We start from the raw sequence: 20,623 nt of genomic DNA, 5'->3' as shown, positions 1-20,623 counted from the left end.
ACTGGACTTTGGTTGGAATGTACAAAATACAAACCAGTTTTATTTGTTTTTACAATAACAAGGTTAAAGGTCACAACAACGGATAATGTAAGAAATCAATTATGATCTAGAATCATCCAAAACTAGGATTTATTTGATCTCAACGTCACTTATCAAAGTTTGTTCATTTGTTACACGACGATCAAAGATGATGAATTTAGTTTGTTCAAATCAAAACAACTCTTTACAAGTTGTGATTATTTCTCCACAGAAGCTGAATCTGATCCAGAAAGACTCTCGTTTGACATTCGGAGGTTTTTCTTCACACAAACAAATGTCTCAAGACCAGCAGCAGGTACCCCTCACCTGCTGCAGCTGTTTACAACCACTGAGAGATCAGGGCCCTGTTCCACGTACGTGGTTCCACAAATACGATCAAATGTCCTGTTATCCAGCTTAACCTAATGAGATGATTGACTACAGGATATGTCGGTTCCCTGAAGGTGGATCCTCCCTCAAACGCTCTCGTTCATTCTAACCAGACGTCAGTTCTCAGGATAACTGTGCGTGCCCGCTGCTCTTCAGAAGGGAGAAAAGTCAAACGCCAAATTCATGATGTTCTCTTTCTAAAATGACAAATAAACTCAGAGAAAGACGGTCTCTTTTCTCTGCTGACGAGCAGAAGATGATCATGACTACATGTGATCTAAACTGGCTTTGTGGAACCGAAAATCCTGATCTACGTCATCTTATCCTGGAAGTTATCCAGCTATATCAGTAAACCAGGTACGTGGAACAGGGCCCAGGTTGCTGCTAGCTAACATCAGCTGTGTGTCATCCTGTACAGGAGGAACTATCTGGACAGCAGAGAGAAGGTTTCTCTACCAGGAGGAGACTCTCAATCCTCCAGAGAACACAGAGACACTGAGGAACCAGACGAGGACCAGAACCAGAACCCAGGATAAAGAGGTTCAGTGAATGTGGTGTTGAAGGTGTGGAGGTGGATCAGTGTGTCAGAGGAGACTCTGTAGAAGGACAGAGAGCCAGCAGGACAGTCCACATACACTGCTACTCTACCAGAGGAGGAGGAGGAGGAGGAGGAGGAGGAGGAGGAGGAGGAGGTGATGGATGTTTCTGTCTGATTGTGATAGACAGAGTAAACACCATCATAACACTCCAGACTCCAGGACTGATCATTCATTCCAAACAAACAGTCTCTACTGTTTCCTCTCCTTCTGATTCCTCTGTAACTCACTGATATAGAAACTATTCCTCTCCACTCGACCTCCCAGTAACAGCGACCAGTCAGACCAGTTCTACACAGCAGCTGAGGCCAGCAGTCAAACCTGTCTGGATGATCAGGATATGACTGATCCTCCATCACACGTGTCACCTTCCTGTTGTTGTCAGACAGTTTGAGGTTCTTGTTCACTGTGTTTGTGTCGAGTGTGAGTTCACAGGAATCTGATGGAGAGAACAAGACACAATGCAGCTGCAGTTATTAATCTATCATCTGTTCATCTAGTGACACTTTGATGATGACATCAGAGATGTGAATGAGTGATGTCACAGTGTGCAGATGGTTGAATGTGTTCATCAAACTCAAAGCCCACTTACACTTCCTCAGACCTGGTCTGAACCATCGGACTCCAGCAGGCTCCACCCTGAAAGGAGGAGGGGGGTCAGAGCAGCATGAAACATGGACATGACATCACTCTCATCACAGAGCTTTGGGATTCATGTTCACATGGACCACTTATTATTCATCCGCTCATCCTCTGTTACTTCATGGAGCTTCTTCTGATTGGCCCATGACGACAGCTCATCATGCTCTTCAGCCTGACTCATGTTTATGATTATCATCTTTTTAATCAACTATGTTGTTACATTACAATAAAACACTATCAAGTTGTGTTTCATAAACTGTTGTCTGCATATTGTTATGATCAGATTATAATCTGCATATAAACCATAACAACATAAATGGATATGAGACACACATATGACACACATCGTTAGTGGGAGAACTATTTAATTCAGCAGGTTTGAAACTGAACAGACCTCTCTCTCTCTCTCTCTCTCTCTCTCTCTCTCTCTCTCTCTCTTCCCCCCCCTCAGGAATAAAGGGGGGACTCTGAACTACAGAGCTGCCAAGAGACGGCCTTCACCCACAGTCTCCACTCCCCCGACGCCACCTACGGTCACTCGCCTCAGCCGGTGCACCAACCCTCCTCTTTCTCCTCATCCTTTACCCCTCATCCCTCACTCCCTTTCCTCATCCCTCACTCCCTCACTCCCTTCCCTCACTCCCTTCCCTCATCTCTCATCCCTTACCCCCTCATCACATCCCTTTTCCTTCTCCAGCTCAAGAATCTACGGTTCTGAATAATAAACCTTCCACCAACACCAGTTAGGAGAAGCGTGGTCCTTGTTAGTGAAACAAATCTAGTTAGAATAAAATCTACTGGGATTAAATCCATCTCCACAACCATACTGGTAGTGAAATGTATTGTGCTGTGTAGGTGCTGCATCACTTAGTTTGGTTTCTCAGGCTGCTTTGTGGTTTTCACAGGGAAGTTGATGAGAGAGAGCTGCAAACAGCGGCGTCTACAAGCCTGCTAGAAGCTACAAACTCTGCTCTGACACCTCAGCTGAACTTTTACCTGTTAAGATTGTGCACAACAGAAAGTTAATGTCTCCTGGACTTTTTTCCTGTGAAGAACCCAGAGAGGGTTAATATTTGGTGATGTGTGGTTATGTGTGGCCTTCTGGAAAACCATAAATGTTTACGTTGAGGCATCCCTGCGATCGTCTCACTCTTTCTGTTACAAACTGACCCCGGCCCCCGTCAGAGAAGAGAAAAGTTATGTGGCCCTCACAGGAAAAAGTTTGGGGACCCCTGGTCTACTGATTCCACCAGATTTGAAACCATATCTCTGTGAAGGATTTTCGCGAAGATATTAATATTTATAAAACGTCAATGGCTGCGTTTCCCAGATTTTGATCGTTCTTAAGGACTTCGGCTAAGAAGGAGCGCTAAGATACGAGTGTTTCCCAGACGCGCTCTTAACTGCCTTCTTAAGATCTCGCCAAAGAAGCTTCTTAAGACGCTCTTAGTGGGAGCTGTCCACCGCCGTGGAGATGAAACTAAATCAATCCATGCCAGATTAATCCATCACCCACCACTTTATCAGAGCATGAATCACACACAACACGCTGTGGTCCACACACACAGGTGCACTTATGCTACGGGCGTGTGTGTGTGTGTGTGTGTGTGTGTGTGTGTGTGTGTGTGTGCGTGCGCGTGTGTGTGCGTGTGTGTGTGTGTGTGTGTGTGTGTGTGTGTGTGTGTGTGATCCACGACACCAATCACCGGGATCTCAGCCATGGCATGAAATCCACGGTGGACCTGGTGGACCTCGTCCCGTGTGGTGGCATTCTGATGTGTGTCCGCATGGCGCAGGAGGATCGGTGTCACGCTGCCACACTCCGTGAACCCGATGCCTTGCTGAGGCCGGTGCCGTCCCCCACCACCTCCAGGAAGCTCCCCACTGCGTAAAGACTAGGCTGAGGGCAACACTGCAGCGGGTTGGCCTCTAGATGTGTGGTGACACCAGCGTGACGAGGCGGTGGATCTCCACACGGGGAAGCCGGTACTTGGACTGGACGGCCCGGTGCGACAGCACATTAATTAAACACCGAGCCTCTTTTCAGGTTTCTGCTTGAAAATGACATACAAACTAAAATGTCTGTGTCTCTGCGACCACTAGAGCTATTTGAATAATCTTGGAGTTAATAAACAAGTATAATGTTGGGTTTTGCTCAGATGTGTAAATATCAGTCTAAGTGTTACTGGTTAAGAGTAAATGAAGATGACACACAGAAAGAAATGTAAAGTTTCAGGTCCGCCGTGAAAATAAGCACTTTTAGCATGATTTTTACCTAGAAATAATGCGTTCGTAAGCTTTTAAATTCTCCCAAATCCTACCTCAAAGTTTTAACATTTTGGCATTGTTTTACTTTGATAAAGTGAAGCAGAACAAAGTTAGAGAGGATTTAGTACAGAAAAAAGTCAGGCGAGGGCTCACATTTATAACATTTAGTCACATTTGAGGAGAAGAAAAAATAAAAAAATTCAGATTTTTTTTTTTAAAAATTTATAAAACAACCAATATTTCCCTTTAAAATAAAACAGGCACACACATTAACAATTATTAAACTGTAAAAAAAAGTTAAGCAGTATTTGCTGATTATTCAGCAAATACTGCAAATAAAGCGATTCATGTTTCTGTGTCCTTTGGCTCATATCTCCCTGGTTCTTTGAGCTGGAAGGATTTTGAATGTCTGGATTCTGTGTGGAATTGTCTTGCTTCTGGACATCAGGATTTTTCTGATAGCACCAAGCTAAGGGTTGCTGGTTCTGGAAACATGCTGCTTTTGGGCTGATTTGGGTTTTTGTTTTGTTTTATACTTTTATGATTATCTTTCTTTCTGTTTGAGTTTTTTTTAAATGGCTGACTGATTGTTGTAGCAACGGCTTTGGTGTTTATTTCAACATCAATATATTTTCTTATGATTGATATGTTTTATTTGCAAAAAATCCAAAAGAATCCAGATTAGGATCCTGTGGTTTTTAAAAGGGAGTGGGTAAGACTGATCTTACGTTTCCTTCTTAGTGAAAGAGCGTCTTAAGCTAAGAACGACTTCTTTCACAGCGTCCTTATGACGCTCTTATGACGCTCTTAAGACGCTCCTAAGATGCTCTTAGTGTTTAAGAGCGTCTTAATGAATCTGGGAAACACAGCCAATGTCTGCGCGGCGCTCCTGCCTGTATCCCCAGTAGCCGTAAAAAAGTGTGTAATCTTTGGCAGCGTTCCTAAATATTTATCGGTGTCTTTTCTTTTTTTTCTTTTGATTGAGCCGCTTGGATAACTTTGTTTCATTTTTGCTTTTATTCTTGTCTTGCTTCTTCTGAATCGTCTCTGTGTAATTTCCTCCTGTCACTGTGTGTTTATGTTTCGCGCTGCGCACCGTTACGGACGAGTGCATTTCATTGTGAAAGTAGGGGTGTGTGGACACGACAGATAACCATGAACTGGACATTTTAACTACCACTTCAACGTTTCAACGGATTTCTTGTTGAGAGATTGACAAATTATGAAAGTAAAAAAGTGTAATCATTAAAAACGTATAACTATTTTCTTTTTTTTGTATAACCATTTTGATTTTTTATGTACAACCATTATCTTTTTAACCATTGAAGGAATATATGTACTGTTTGGTCTTCATTTGAAGTACAGTTTGTGATTAGATCATATAAAATGTATAGGATGTTATAAGTTGCTATGTTATATAATCTTTTCTATATTATGGGTAAAAGTAAAAAGCTCTCCTGTGTATTAGGGTCCAGCAGCCAGTGTGACCATATTAGGCAATAAACCCTTAGCTTATCTTAGATGCAAGATCTAGGACTGAGCCTTAAAGAAAAGGAGGAGGGGTTAAGGGTGTCTGTGAGGTACAAGAGGTGATGCACAGAGAAGAGAAGGTTTTCCTCTCTTCTTCTCTTCTCACTCTCTTCGAACCCTTCTCTTCAGACTTTGCTTCTTTTCTTACTTTTTACTCTTCTTGTTCACCAGACCACGGTCTGGAAGAACACATTTAGAGAAGACTAGACTTAATATGCAACTTTACTAGAGCAGGAGAAAAATCTTATCCACCCTGTCCCAGCCCTTAGGGGTTGGGACAGGGAACCCAGCTAGTCTGGAGGAAACTTCTGCTATCAGGAGCAGAGAGCCTGGCAGCAGTACAGGACCACCAAACAGAGAAAGTAGTTTTCAACCAGCTCTGAACTTAGTTTTTATTTTCATTTTACTTTTTACACTGAGCACTGTTTCATTGAGTTGAAATTGTTGGAAGTGATTGGAGCGAAAATAAAAAATCTCAGCCTTACCATTGGGTAAGTGACTCACATCAAACAAAGTTATGGTTTTTTAGAACAATTTAACCCTTTTTCCCTGTCCACCAACCGTGAGATACAGAAGTGACGACTGAATCTACCGAACAGACTTAAGGGAAGTATCTTTGGGTGAAAACTGTGCAGTGTTAGTATAATGATGAGATGGTGTCAAACAGGCAGAGAGAAGGTATAGACGATACACGCACTCGCTATACGGGTTGAGACAAGTTACAGCCCACTGTGGGGGCCTGACAGCACAGAGCTGTAAAACACCCTCAACAAAACCTAGAACTTAACTCGAAATTTCAAAAATCCTAAAGATTTAGCCCGGGGCGAGATAAAAGACCAAAAACATTATACTCATATCGGATGAGGATTGTTATTTCCTCCGGGATCACTGAGATAATAGTTGACGGAGTGCCACCGTTTTAGGTAAAGAGGTCTTGCCTTCCTATCCCCCCCTCCTCTCTTCCCCCGGCCTTTTTGAGGTTGGTTGGGGGCCCCTCTACTACGACCACTGGTAGGGGGCCCCGAGCAGCCGCCTACCTATGTCTCTATGTTAAAACCGCCTCTGCTCTGTGGCTGCAGCCTCTTCATACCTGAGAGTCTCCAGTCTCCAGTGTGGATCCTGCAGTCCAGCAGACAGCAGCTTCACTCCTGAGTCTCCTGGATGATTGTAGCTCAGGTCCAGCTCTCTCAGATGGGAGGGGTTGGAGCTCAGAGCTGAGGTCAGAGAAGAAGAGCCTTCCTCTGAGATCAGACAGCCCGACAGCCTGCAAACACACAATAACACACATATCACATCTTAAGACAATCTGAAGGAGGATACGAGTTCATCCATGAATGTAAATCAGGATTTGAGTGTCCATTAGTTGAACATGTTGATGAATCCTGACCTGAGGGTCTCCAGTCTGCAGTGAGGACTCTCCAGTCCAGCAGACAGCAGCTTCACTCCTGAATCCTGCAGGTTGTTGTTACTCAGGTCCAGCTCTCTCAGACTAGAGGACTGGGAGCTGAGGACTGAGGACACAGCTTCACAGCTTCTCTCTGAGAGTTTACAGTGACTCAGTCTGAAGAGACAACAATCAACAAGAAGAAAAATAACATTCATGTTCAAATGAAATCACCTTTTTTATAATGAGTCCAGACTAAAGTAGAATCAGAAAGAAAGACCAAAAATAATTAGTTCAGTGAAAGTGGATGAAAAGTCTTGCTGTTTTAAAATAGTTCTAAAATAATTCAGTTAATTGTTCTTTACTGTAAACAGGAAGTACCGAAGTATTAATATCAGGAGGATGGATGAATATTTAATGTTGTTTATTAGAGTTAAAAAACTGTTTCTGTCTTTTTCCTGACGAGAGAGAGACTGAACAAAGTGATATATATATAATATATGCACGGTGGTGTAGTGGCTAGCACTGACGCCTCACAGCAAGAGGCTCTGTGGTTCGGATCCCGGTCTGGGCAGGGTTCGGACACTGGTCTGCAGGTCCTTCTGTGTGGAGTTTGCATGTTCTTTCTGTGTTTGCGTGGGTTCTCTCCGGGTTCTCCGGCTTCCTCCCACAGAATAAATAAATCAAAAAACGTGAAAGATGTAATTCCTTCTTTCACCACATGGTGGCCGCACCATTCTAATGTCATCTGGCTCTGCGTCTGTGCCGCGAATCCTTCTCGACGGCAAAAAAAAAGAGAAAAGTTGGCGGTGATTCCCACCGCCTTCAGGTGCGGTGGGAATTACAATACTCCAATGAAAATCGAGGCAATTGTGTTTCTCTGATTTGTAGAGAGACGGTTGCCTTGTTTACGGATTTCAACGTAGAGAGACACTACGAGTCTAAACATGCTACAACGTACGACAAGCTAACAGGGAGTGAGCGCGCTGAAAAAGTGAAGCAACTCCAAGCTACCTAGCAGCGCAACAGCGATTCCTCACGAGAGCCAGTGAGTGACGACGCCGCAGTAATGACGACGTTGGTCTCCTTAACTCGCAGGTTTATTGCAGCAATGTTCACATTCACGTAACGGGGTTCTTTGCTAACTGTAGCTCAATGCGGAACAGCTAACAGGCTCACGTAGCATCCTCCACACTCACTACAACAACAACACACGGCACTTCCTCCAAAGCCACCCGCCTCCCCCCTGCTCCACCAATCACAGGCCACAACCCTGCTAACAAGCACGCTGCTTCCCTGTGATTGGCCGGAGAGCGTAAGAGGCCCCTGAACGATCCTTCTCCTCCTCCTCCCCCGCCCCTTCCCTCTGAAAAGATCTTGTAAAAGACACGGGCAAAATTCACTTGTTTTAAAGTTTAATGATAACAGACCACTGCGCATTACTTTGAACTCCTGTTTAAAATGTTCACGAGGCAACGTTATATAACTCATAGAAATGTAAGTTATTCTATTCAGTTTGTTCATTGTTATCTGAGTGAACGAAAGGCAGAATTGATTACATTATATTTGGTTACATTGTCATTTTAAAAGTAAAGATAATTGTGACAGTATGAGTGTGTATTTTTATGTGACATTTGTGGTTTAAAAAATGTCAGAAGGAACAATTGGCCCCCGGCATCTTTACTTTATCAAATGTGGCCCTCTTTGCAAAAGGTTTGGACACCCCTGCTCTAAACGCAAAGGAAAGGAGCTTCATGCCTCCTAACTTAGCTCCTTTAGCTTAGGAACCACTGGACCTTCCTTAAGGAAAGGAGATGATGCCGACCCACAATCCCTTGAGGCGGCAACATTTAAAGTGACGTTTCATTCGTCCGTTCACGAGAACAAACGATCATGAAGACAAAAGCAGATCATGAAAATAATAAGTAGCGTAACTTGTAAATACTTTCAATAATCTGTTAAACCGTCTGGAAAACTATGAACGTTACGTTGAACACGCTGTAAAGTGATGAAACTGCTGTAAAGTGATGAAGCTGCTGTAAAGTGATGAAGCTGCTGTAAAGTGATGAAGCTGCTGCAAAGTGATGAAACTGCTGCAAAGTGATGAAACTGCTGCAAAGTGATGAAACTGCTGCAAAGTGATAAAACTGCTGTAAAGTGATGAAACTGCTGCAAAGTGATAAAACTGCTACAAAGTGATGACAATGCTGTAAAGTGATGAAACTGCTGCAAAGTGATGAAACTGCTGCAAAGTGATAAAACTGCTGTAAAGTGATGAAACTGCTGTAAAGTGATGAAACTGCTGTATTAATATTCTCTCTGGTATTGAACTGCAGCTTCAGTCTCACTCTTTTATTTTACTTTAGTTACAGAAGCTTTAATGAAAGAGTTAAACTGGACGAGCTCTTCAGTCTGACTCATGTTTATGATTATCATCTTTTTAATCAACTATTTTGTTACATTACAATAAAACACTATCAAGTTGTGTTTCATAAACTGTTGTCTGCATATTGTTATGATCAGATTATAATCTGCATATGAACCAAACTACATAAATGGATATGAGACACACATATGACACACATCGTTAGTGGGAGAACTATTTAATTCAGCAGGTTTGAAACTGAACAGAAACAGTTTAGTAGCTTTGTTCTCTGTGTAAAATCTCTTGGTTTCACTTTCATATTCCTTCGTTCATTTCTATTCCAACCTCGTTAATAAATTAATATATGAACCGGGTTGTTTATATGAATAAAGTAATATATGAACTGGGTTGTTCATATTAATAAAGTAATATATGAACCGGGTTGTTTATATTAATAAAGTAATATATGAACCGGGTTGTTTATATTAATAAAGTAATATATGAACCGGGTTGTTTATATTCATAAAGTAATATATGAACCGGGTTGTTTATATTCATAAAGTAATATATGAACTGGGTTGTTAATATTAATAAAGTAATATATGAACCGGGTTGTTTAATCCTCTGCATGACGCAACACTGTCAGAACACAGGTGAAGTATTTAAGATGCTTTATTGTGGTGCAGATGGACTACAACGTTGTAGCTTCACCGCTGCAGACAGACCGACGTCACTAACATCGCCTGCCGTCGCGTCAGAACTACGTCGTTAGTGAAAGTGGAGTCTGATCCTCTAAACACTCGGTTGTCTTTTCCTAACTCCTCATGAAGTCTCCTTCCCATCTTTCCTTGACACCGTGACGTTTCCACAGAGGTGAAGGAAAAGTGCTGAGGGTTAGACGTTAGGAGGTGATTATTTGACTATTCGACCGCAGCCTGAGACTGAACCAAACAGGAAATGAGCTTCAGAACCAAAACTAGGAGCTAAAAGAGGCTGAAAAGCTCTGCAGAGCTGCAGCGATGGAGACGATTCTCTGTGTTCATCAGCACTACACGACTCTTCTCCTTTACACAGTCAGCTGATCCGTTGTCAATCTAGAAGTCTTGATTGTTGGATGTTTTGGTTCTGACAAGCTCTTGTGTTTGTGTAATAATGACTGTTGTCTCTCAGAAGTAAAGTAAAGGAGAAAGAAGTCTGAAATCACTACAGCACCACAGACTTTATGACAGACTTTCCGGCGTTTACCCTCTGACTGGTTTCCCGTTGCCGTCCCCGCCTGTTTGGATTTCTCACCTTGCATCTGCTCCAGTAAACCTCCAGTAATGTCTGGACTAAAGGGCAACACACACTGGAGGCAGATGACCAGCATCAAAACATCAAACTATAGTTTCATATGGGCCAAAAACCTGCAGCGTGACGACGTTGATGCACGTCAACCCACCATGATGCTGTCAACGTGTCAGGATACACCACTGTCCTAGTTTCTGATGTAGAGACAAGGCAACGCTCCAGAAACACAACAGCTTCATCACCTCCCTGTTCTGGCTCATCCTGCCTGCTGTTCCCTGACTACTTCTGTCTGTGTTGATGGTCTGATGTGGGACACAAACAGTGAGATGAGTCTCTGGTAGCTTGAGGTCAGCTTGGTGTGTCAGGGTCATATTAACCAGGCTGACAGTGTGACAGAGAACAGGTTTCCAGCTCTACCTCCTCTATCAGACTGATGCTCTGTGGCTGCAGCCTCTTCATACCTGAGAGTCTCCAGTCTCCAGTGTGGATCCTCCAGTCCAGCAGACAGCAGCTTCACTGCTGAGTCTCCAAGATGATTGTAGCTCAGGTCCAGCTCTCTCAGATGGGAGGGGTTGGAGCTCAGAGCTGAGGTCAGAGAAGAAGAGCCTTCCTCTGAGATCAGACAGCCTGACAGCCTGCGAACACACAATAACACACATATCACATCTTAAGACAATCTGAAGGAGGATACGAGTTCATCCATGAATGTAAATCAGGATTTGAGTGTCCATTAGTTGAACATGTTGATGAATCCTGACCTGAGAGTCTCCAGTCTGCAGTGAGGACTCTCCAGTCCAGCAGACAGCAGCTTCACTCCTGAATCCTGCAGGTTGTTGTTACTCAGGTCCAGCTCTCTCAGACTAGAGGACTGGGAGCTGAGGACTGAGGACAGAGCTTCACAGCTTCTCTCTGAGAGTTTACAGTCACTCAGTCTGAAGAGACAAGGAGGAAGAAAAGATAAACAATAAGTAGAAAAGATAGCAGCGTATTTAAGTTATGATCTATGAATCTAACTCTCTCTGTACTTACAGAGCTTTGTTGGAGGCTTTGACCACTGGCAGCAGCCTCAGAAGAGCCTCCTCTGAAGCAGAGTACTTCTTCAGGTCAAACACCTCCAGATCTTCTCCTGATGACAGTAAGATGAAGACCAGAGCTGACCACTGAGCAGGGGACAGTTTACGTGTGGAGAGACGTCCTGACCTCAGGGACTGTTGGATCTCCTCCACTAGAGAACCATCATTCAGTTCATTCAGACAGTGGAACAGATTGATGCTTTTCTCTGGAGACTCATTCTCATTGATCTTCTCCTTGATGTACTGGACTGTTTCCTGATTGGTCTGTGAGCTACTTCCTGTCTGTGTGAGCAGACCTCGTAGGAGAGTCTGATTGGTCTCCAGTGAAAGACCCAGGAGGAACCGGAGGAACAAGTCCAGGTGTCCATTAGGACTCTGTAAGGCCTTGTCCACAGCACTCTGGTAGAGATGACTTGGTTTAGGTTTGTTTTTAAAGACTTTAGACAACAGGGAGGTTGTTTGTTCTTCTGCCAGCAGGTTGACACCAGAGTTGATGAAGGTCAGATGGACATGAAGAGCAGCCAGAAACTCCTGAACACTCAGATGGACGAAGCAGAACACCTTGTCCTGGTACAGTCCTTTCTCCTCTCTAAAGGTCTGAGTGAACACTCCTGAGTACACCGAGGCTGCTCTGATGTCGATGCCACACTCTGTCAGGTCGGATTCATAGAAGATCAGGTTCCCTTTCTGCAGCTGATCAAAAGCCAGTTTTCCCAGAGACTCGATCATCTTCCTGCTCTCTGGACTCCAGTGTGGATCTGTCTCAGCTCCTCCATCAAACTTGACATTCTTCACTTTGGCCTGAACCACCAGGAAGTGGATGTACATCTCAGTCAGGGTCTTGGGCAGCTGGCCTCCCTTTGTGGTCTTCAACACGACCTCCAGAACTGTAGCAGTGATCCAGCAGAAGACTGGGATGTGACACATGATGTGGAGGCTTCGTGAGGTCTTGATGTGGGAGATGATCCTGCTGGCCTGCTTCTTATTTCTGAACCTCTTCATGAAGTAGTCCTTCTTCTGTGGGTCAGTGAACCCTCTGACCTCTGTCACCAGGTCAACACAGTCAGGAGGGATCTGATTGGCTGCTGCAGGTCGTGTGGTTATCCAGAGGCGAGCAGAGGGAAGCAGCTTCCCCCTGATGAGGTTTGTCAGCAGCACATCCACTGAGGTGGACTTTGTGATATCAGTTAGGGCTTTATTCTTGCAGAAGTTTAGAGGAAGTCGACACTCATCCAGACCGTCAAAGATGAACACAACCGGGAACTCTTCAAACCTGCAGATTCCTGCTTCTTTGGTTTCAGAGAAGAAGTGATGAACAAGTTCCACCAAGCTGAACTTCTTCTCTTTCAGCACATTCAGCTCTCTGAACGTGAAGGGAAACATGAACTGGATGTCCTGGTTGGCTTTGTCTTCAGCCCAGTCCAGAGTGAACTTCTGTGTTAGGACTGTTTTCCCGATGCCAGCCACTCCCTTTGTCATCACTGTTCTGATTGGTTCCTCTCCTCCAGGTGAGGCTTTAAAGAGGTCTTCTTGTCTGATGGTGGTTTCTGGTCTGTGTGGTTTCCTGGATGCTGCTTCAATCTGTCTGACCTCATGTTCATTGTTGACCTCTGCAGTCCCTCCCTCTGTGATGTAGAGCTCTGTGTAGATCTGGTTCAGAAGCGTTGGGTTTCCTGCTTTAGCGATCCCCTCAAACACACACTGGAACTTCTTCTTCAGGTTAGATTTGAGTTTACGCTGACAAACTGCAGCAAGAAGTCCTGAATGAACACACAACAAAGAAGATCAGAATAGATTTTTAACATGTCATTTCCTCAAAGAATGAGTATGAATATATTGTGGTCCATCTCTTGAGACATTAGTAAACGTTCCATTCATCCAGCATGTTAAATCTTTAGAGAAATCCTCTTACTGCTCTGCAGACAGTCAGCCAGCTCCTCCTGCTTCATGCTCCTCAGGAAGTGCAGTGAGATCTTCTGAAATGCTTCTCTGCTCCTCCTCCTCTGCTCTTCATCAACACCATCCAACACCTCCTCATCCTCTCTCTGAATCTCTAAGTATTCTGGGTAATCTGAACTCAGAACCTTCTGGATCTTCTTCAGCTCGTCCTTCACAAAAGTGAGGATGTTCTCCTCCAGCAGCTGGAACAGAATATTCTCTGAATGACAAACTAAAACCATGGAAGCAAACATCAGATCCATGTTGGACAGACTGACAACCCACTGGTCTAAAGAGTGCAGCATGGAGATGATGGTGAACAGAAGACATGTAAAAGTAGTTGTACAGGTACAGACCATAAATATGGAGTCCAGGTGTGTTTGATGCTGCTGGGCAGACGGACCTCTGGGAACCTCTGAGCTCTCCTGGTCCTCTCTGTGGAGGAGTCATGAACCATCAGCTCACATTGTGTCTGCACCACAGACTGTTTATTGTTCATGATATTACAACACAAACACAACAATGAGTTAAAGATGTTGTGTCATGATTCATCATTTTATAAACCAGATGCTAAAGACTGCAGATGAAGGACGACCATCTGTGTGACAGTTAGTCATCTTGTTTCATCTGTTTAAAGAACTTACTCTGGGTCATAAGAACGTTGTCCATCTCTGAAGTTAATCAAAGCACCTTTAGACCGATCACTCTTCATGGACACACAGCTGGGTTCAGGAGACTTTTCTTTCTGCTGCTGTGACCTGATAGAAACACTGAGATTTACTGAACATAAACTATTTATTTTTCTGCTTCCACTGGTTTTATTGAACAGTAAAAGTGAAGTTATTTTCATTCAAACTTGTAGTTAATGGTAAAGAAGACAAAGCTTCTTTATTGTGACTTGTTGTGTTCGTATTTAACCAACTAGTCGTTACAATGAGACACAAAAACTAAAACTACTGGAGTCACATCTTGTAGAAGTTTGACTCTTATATGTAGGATCATCCAAAAGATATCCAGCAGACAAAACACACAAAGAACACAGTAATGTAAAGTTCACCAGTGTATTATACACTCAGTGGACATTATGAAACCCAAAGTTCAACCAACGAGGGGTTTAATGTGTCTCTAATGTTCAAATCTTAGTCAGTGGCAAGTCCCAACAATAAAACTATGATTCCTGAGGACAACCCTCCAACAGGAAACTCTTTTGAACCACTAAGTCTTCATCAAACTGCACTCTGCCTCCAGACTTCTGACACTAGTCTGCATAGTTTTATAACTTGTTCCCAGACCTCTGAATGTAGACCCAGAACCTCTGCAGCTGGTCCACAGACCAAATGCCTGGATGCAACCTGCTCTGCTCATTTTACCCAAGATGCATTAGAGGTTCTTGTGCGTACTTGGGACAGCCAATATCCCAGAATGCATTTTGCACCAGCAACAGGGAACAATAGCAGATGTGAATGTTCTGAATGTTCGTGTTTCTGAGTCACAAAAAGTCATTTTAGGATGATTTCAGATGATAAGTTAGTTGTTAAAGCCTCAAATCTGTGGTCTTTTTTTCAAGATTCGGCCTACTTCAAAATATACCCGGACGATTTTGGAGATTTCAGGTCCTGCTCTCGGCGGGCAGTCAGCGCTCTGCTGCCCGCCGAGAGCAGCCTCATCTCAGCAGGACTGTTTGAAATGATCTGCTGGCTCCGACGTCTCCGTAGAGATTAAACATGAGATATAAATTGGTTCTGGAGGATCTAACGAGCAGTCTTTGGTCTCAGAGTTTAATATTTGTTCACAGTCACGTTAAATCAGTTTGACTGAGGGAAAGGTTAAGATTTAGAACTTAATACTTTGACATTGAACTACAGCAGTGTTTTTTTTTTAACTCTGCAGTTTTCTGAAACTCTGACTTCTCCTGGTCGACTCTGAGGAGGAATAAACTCACATTGTGTTTGCACCAGAGACTGTTTACAGTTAATGATTCATATACAAACAGCTACAGAGCAGTTAGTAAAATATATTGATTCTGTCATGATTGATCTTCATGAGAACACTAAATGATGAACGACCAATTCTGTGTTTCATAACTGAGAATCAGAACAGTTAGTCATCTGTTTCATCTGTTTTAAGAACTTACTCTGGGTCAGAAGAACGGCAGCCATCTTTGAAGAAAATCAGATGACCTTTAGACCGATCACTCTTCATGGACACACAGCTGGGTCCAGGTCCAGGTCCTGGTTCTGGTTCTGGTCCAGAGGACTTTGCTCTCTGATGGGTCCTAACAGAGAAGAAGAGCAGCAGGGAGGGAATTCTGTTTTTAATCTTCAGGCAGAGCAGCTGTTGGGAAGAATGTGAAGATCTGATGAAAGAAGCTGTAATGATGTGACGCGGAGCATCTTCTTGGACTGAAGGGATTTGAACTGATGACGTTTAAAAGTTAAAGTCAGGAGGCTGAATTAACCTCAGCTGAACATGAACTCTGTTGACTGACAGGAACACTGACACCAGCTGTAACCCTCACTGACCACCAGGGGGAGAGAGAGAGAGAGAGAGAGAGAGAGAGAGAGAGAGAGAGAGAGGGAGAGAGAGAGAGAGAGAGAGAGAGAAAGAGAGAGAGAGAGAGAGAGAGAGAGAGAGAGAGAGAGAGAGAGAGAGAGAGAGAGAAATACAAGTACAGCTGCAGAGTATTAATTTAGTAATCAGGTTGTGCAAAACGTAAAGTGTCGTGTATATGAAGTGTAAAAAACATAAACGTGTGCAGTGATAATTAATCCACAGAGGATCTACCAAGAGGTGACTTATTGTAAAGTCTTATGAATGTTTTCCTGCATCCGTCCTTATGACAGCGGAGCTATCAAATATGATACAGCAGGTATATAAAGTAATGATTCACCTGTAGATTATGCAACCACCACTGTATTGTATCTGTGAGGCCTCAATAAACATGAAATAGGAGCTTCATAAAACACCTGAAGGACCAAAGTCCAGACTTTAGTCCAGTATCAGAACTCAATCTTAACCACTGATTGTGTTTTATAGATTTACAGGTTTATTAAGAGTCAAGGTTCAAGTGAACGAGCAGAGAAACAGTCAACATGAAGTCAGAGTGAAGACGCTGAAGGTACTAAAGTGTGGAGTGATACCTGTTCATGTTGCTGATCACCTACAGCCCCCTGATGGAGACCCACGGGTTCACCTGGAGGTTCAGGTCTCTGTTGTCCGATCCACTTTGAGCCGTGGACTCCTTCTCAGAGACAGGAGGTCCACACATGAACCGGCAAAGAGCGGCTGGTTGCTCATGAAACACACCGGGAGGGTTGGACCCTCTGCAGCTCTCTGCTGTGTGGACCCGGTCTGTGTGGAAGAAGAGTTTCCTGTTGATGTGATGGCTGCTGTCCCGCTCCAACACTGTGGGGAACCAGTGTGAACCTGCAGCTCAGAGAGCAGCTGATCATGTGTCATGACTTTATGATCATGTTAAAGATTAACCCTCAGCTTCTTCCTGCTGCCTCTGAGCCACTGGAAGCTCCTCCTCCCTGAAGCATCAGCCCTCCACACGGTGCTGGGCGTGAACAGAGGACATGACTTCACCTGCACAGGTGTGAATGAAGCTTCATGTGCTGCTGTATATACATATATACACACACACACACACACACACACACGCACACACACCAGTGTGATAACTGGCTGTGTGTGTGTGCTGTACATCCGGCTTGTATCCAGCAGGGGGCGATGTTGAGCTTTATTTTGACAGGAAAGTGACAAACATATTGGAGCCCTATATATATATATATATATATATATATATATATATATATATATATATATATATATATATATATGTGTATATATACACATATATATATACACACATATATATATATATATATATATATATATATATATATATATATATATATATATATATATATATATATATATATATATATCTACACATAACTGACCAATCACAGCGCATGTTAATGGTCACATGGCCCTGTGACCAATCACGCCTTCATGGTCTCCAGAAGGCTCTTCCATGTATTTAAACCAGGTTAATCCTCCATAGATAAGAGACGTGATTGAATAAAACATGTTCAAATTGGGGGCGTCCCTTCTTCCCCATTTGTGGACGTCAGTTTAAATTAAATGACAGCGGCTGATCCCCACATGGTGCGTCTCCTCAGCACCACAGTGGGCGCCAACACTGCTTTCTTTGAACACCTAATTTTGAGCCGTGCAGGGCCAGAGGTCCCATCATATGATCAGAGTTCATCGTGTTCCTGAGAACCTGGACTTCAGAGAGTCGGTCTTGTTGAGAGACGACTCTGAGCCGGTGTGCTTTGGCCTGTTCATGGAAGATTCAGGGATACGGGGAAACCACAAACGGCCTCTGTTTTCTTAAGATAATACCTCTGAAGCTGATGAAAACACTGAAAGCACATCTGGCTTGGATTGAGATTTATTCCGTTGTGCTTCATAGTCTCAACATTGGGTGTGTAGAAGTGTCTGGGACGCATTCAGGATCAAAGGCTGAAGAGTATCCATCTTACTCCCACATGTTTTTTGACAGTCTTGATTCCCGTTCCTCTGATGGCAGGACCGAGTACCGGCTCTTCTTCCTGGTGAACTGAATCTGTGTCAAAACTAGTTTAAAGGGGACAGATTACTCTCAGTCAGGATCATACTTGTCTTTGAGTTACCTACTAGAACATGTTTGCATGCTGTAATGATCAAAACACTTTATTCTTGTTTGTCTGCCTGGTTCCTGATTGTGTATGTGCTGCCCTCATTGTGTCCACCTGTGTCTCGTTACTCTTGTATCTGAACCCTGTTTGTCTCCTGGCCCTTGGTCGGATCGTACTGTGTGTCCTCTGTTTGTTCCTCTAAGTGTTCTGTGGAGACCTTGGTGGTAACTTAGTGTTTTTTGGAAGCTTTAATTTAATCACCGGGGTCGTTCTCCTGCATGGAGTCGACAGACTCTGCAGGAGGCGACTGTCTTCGGGATCCCTCCTCCTGGAAGCTCTTGTTTTGGGAGCTCTTGCTGAAAACACAGTGACTCAGACACAATGTAATGACAGGCCACTGGGTCAAACAAGCTCACACACGCTGCAGCAGCACACTGTGACAGCAGGCGCGTTGCAGCCATGTAGCGCTCATGTTCCTCTGATGTTCATCGCTTTTAAAGAGTGGTTATGTCCGTGTAGTAGATGTCCTCAGGATACATTTAATTTGAGGTCTTGGACGTAGAGGCGGTTTTAACATAGAGACACTGGTAGGCGGCTGCTTGGGGCCCCCTACCAGTGGTCGTAGTAGAGGGGCCCCAACCAACCTCAAAAATAAAAAAATAAAATAAAAAGCCCCTTATCATCATGAACGCTTCAAAAGCATGGTCAGGTGTATTAATATTCTTATGAAATTCGTTGAAACGTTGAAGTAGTAGTTAAAATGTCCAGTTCATGGTTATCTGTCGTGTCCCTACACCCCTACTTTCACAATGAAATGCACTCGTCCGTAACGGTGCGCAGCGCGAAACATAAACACACAGTGACAGGAGGAAATTACACAGAGACGATTCAGAAGAAGCAAGACAAGAATAGAAGCAAAAATGAAACAAAGTTATCCAAGAGGCTCAATTAAAAGAAAAGAAAGCTGTGTCATATTATACGCACACAGCTTCATTGTGTGTGTGTGTGTGTGTGTGTGTGTGTGTGTGTGTGTGTGTGTGTGTGTGTGTGTGTGAGAGAGAGGAGCAGGCAGTTTAGCCTGAGCCTATAGCCGAAGCTATACTGGAGAGCACAGCGCAGCTTCACAGCCTGAAGGATACGATACCGGCGATAAAGAGGACAACGCAAAGAAAAGGGATCCATTTGAAAATGGGTAAGCGTGTTTACGGAACTGTGCGATAGCATATTTAACGTTACGTAGTAACGGGACCTGTAAGCCACCCAGAGCTGCTGCTAACACGGAGCTAGCAAGCTAACAAGACGTAGATGGCTTCAGGGTCTCTGGGAGACTGAACAGTGCATAATAAAATGTTGTCACTATCCCCGTTAACTTTCTTGAAGTGAACTTACTACGCCTAGTAGTGTTAGATCTCTGTTACGTGTTTAAAAGACTGTAAATATCTTGTTCATTAGCGCTAGCTAAACGGAATTAGCGCTCAAGCTTAAGACACTGGCTTCAGGGTGTGTATGAGATTGAATAGTGCATAATATAATATTGTTATGATTCCCGTTAACGTTGTTGAAGTGAACTTAGTACGTCTAGTAGTGTTAGATCTCTGTTATGGGTTTGTAAGACTGTATCTGTGTTTACGTTAGCTTCTGCTAACCGCAGCTAGCAGAAGCATTTTTAGCTTTTGCCCTGACCATAGCTGGCTTTCTGTTAGCTTAGCAACGTTAGCACGTAGCATTCGTTACGTGTGGTGTGTAGTCGTTACTCTCTTTCAGTGAACTTACACTAACTATTAGTGATGTATTTTACAGAGAGGATTCACAGCTGCCAGGGTCCAGAGGACAACATACAGCATCGCTGCAGCAGCTCCAGTCCGTCTCTGCAGATCAGCAGCAGGCCGCACGCAGGCCGCAAAGCCAGCCACAGCACATGATCCCCAACATATAATAATACATTTGGTTTTAGACATTTATTTACATGTGTCTACCATTGTATTCATGTATCCCACTGCTTTTGTGAGCCTAAGACCTTTTGATAAAACAATTTCAAACAGACACAAAAGAGAGAAGCTAATCATTCAATCCAAAAATTCATATTTTTTAATCCCAATGATGGACTGTTGTTTTTGTTATGCTCTCACTTCATGATAGAAGAAAGAAGCTAATTTTGTTCATAGACCATATTGTTAGTTGGTGACAATGTTTTTTATTATTCATTATCATTTAACAGGTACAGCTCCTACATCTGCGCATCATGTTGGTGTAAAGACCTGTGAGACAATGTCAACAAGTAGACCTCTGTGTCAGGAGTGTGTGATGTGGAGAACAATCTCTCTCACTCTCTCTCTCTCTCACACACACACACACACACACACACACACACACACACACACACACACACACACACACACACAATAAACAGTGCTGGTTTTCCTAGCATTTTGGCAAAGACA

At 43.5% G+C, this 20,623-nt stretch overlaps 1 protein-coding gene across 1 annotated transcript; it reads right to left on the bottom strand.

The window, feature by feature from the left end:
- Window positions 1-877: 877 nt before the first annotated feature.
- Window positions 878-16,762, bottom strand: LOC137779865 (NLR family CARD domain-containing protein 3-like). The gene is made up of 12 exons (XM_068568069.1): window positions 16,659-16,762; window positions 15,629-15,769; window positions 14,139-14,252; window positions 13,851-13,929; window positions 13,469-13,697; window positions 11,513-13,316; window positions 11,242-11,415; window positions 10,945-11,118; window positions 6,832-7,005; window positions 6,535-6,708; window positions 1,597-1,643; window positions 878-1,443 (listed from the first exon to the last, which is right to left on the bottom strand). Exons 1-12 carry the CDS (start codon window positions 16,760-16,762, stop codon window positions 878-880), a joined length of 3,780 nt encoding a protein of 1,259 aa, XP_068424170.1.
- Window positions 16,763-20,623: the final 3,861 nt, after the last annotated feature.

Source organism: Clinocottus analis, unplaced genomic scaffold (genome assembly GCF_023055335.1).
Source record: "Clinocottus analis isolate CAN_PGR_092001 unplaced genomic scaffold, fCliAna1.0.p SCAF_8, whole genome shotgun sequence".
NCBI classification, from domain to species: Eukaryota; Metazoa; Chordata; class Actinopteri; order Perciformes; family Cottidae; genus Clinocottus; species Clinocottus analis.
The sequence above is the reverse complement of the archived record's forward strand: the minus strand, read 5'-3'. Positions and strand labels throughout refer to the sequence as shown.

Excerpts from the sequence above, each read along its gene's own strand:
- LOC137779865 (XM_068568069.1), bottom strand. The coding sequence starts at position 16,762 with ATGTGTGGACCTCCTGTCTCTGAGAAGGAGTCCACGGCTCAAAGTGGA. Across the intron at positions 11,416-11,512 it reads AAAGCCTCCAACAAAGCTCT|ACTGAGTGACTGTAAACTCT; the intron begins GTAAGTACAGAG and ends TTGTCTCTTCAG. Across the intron at positions 1,444-1,596 it reads CAGACCAGGTCTGAGGAAGT|ATTCCTGTGAACTCACACTC; the intron begins GTAAGTGGGCTT and ends TCTCTCCATCAG.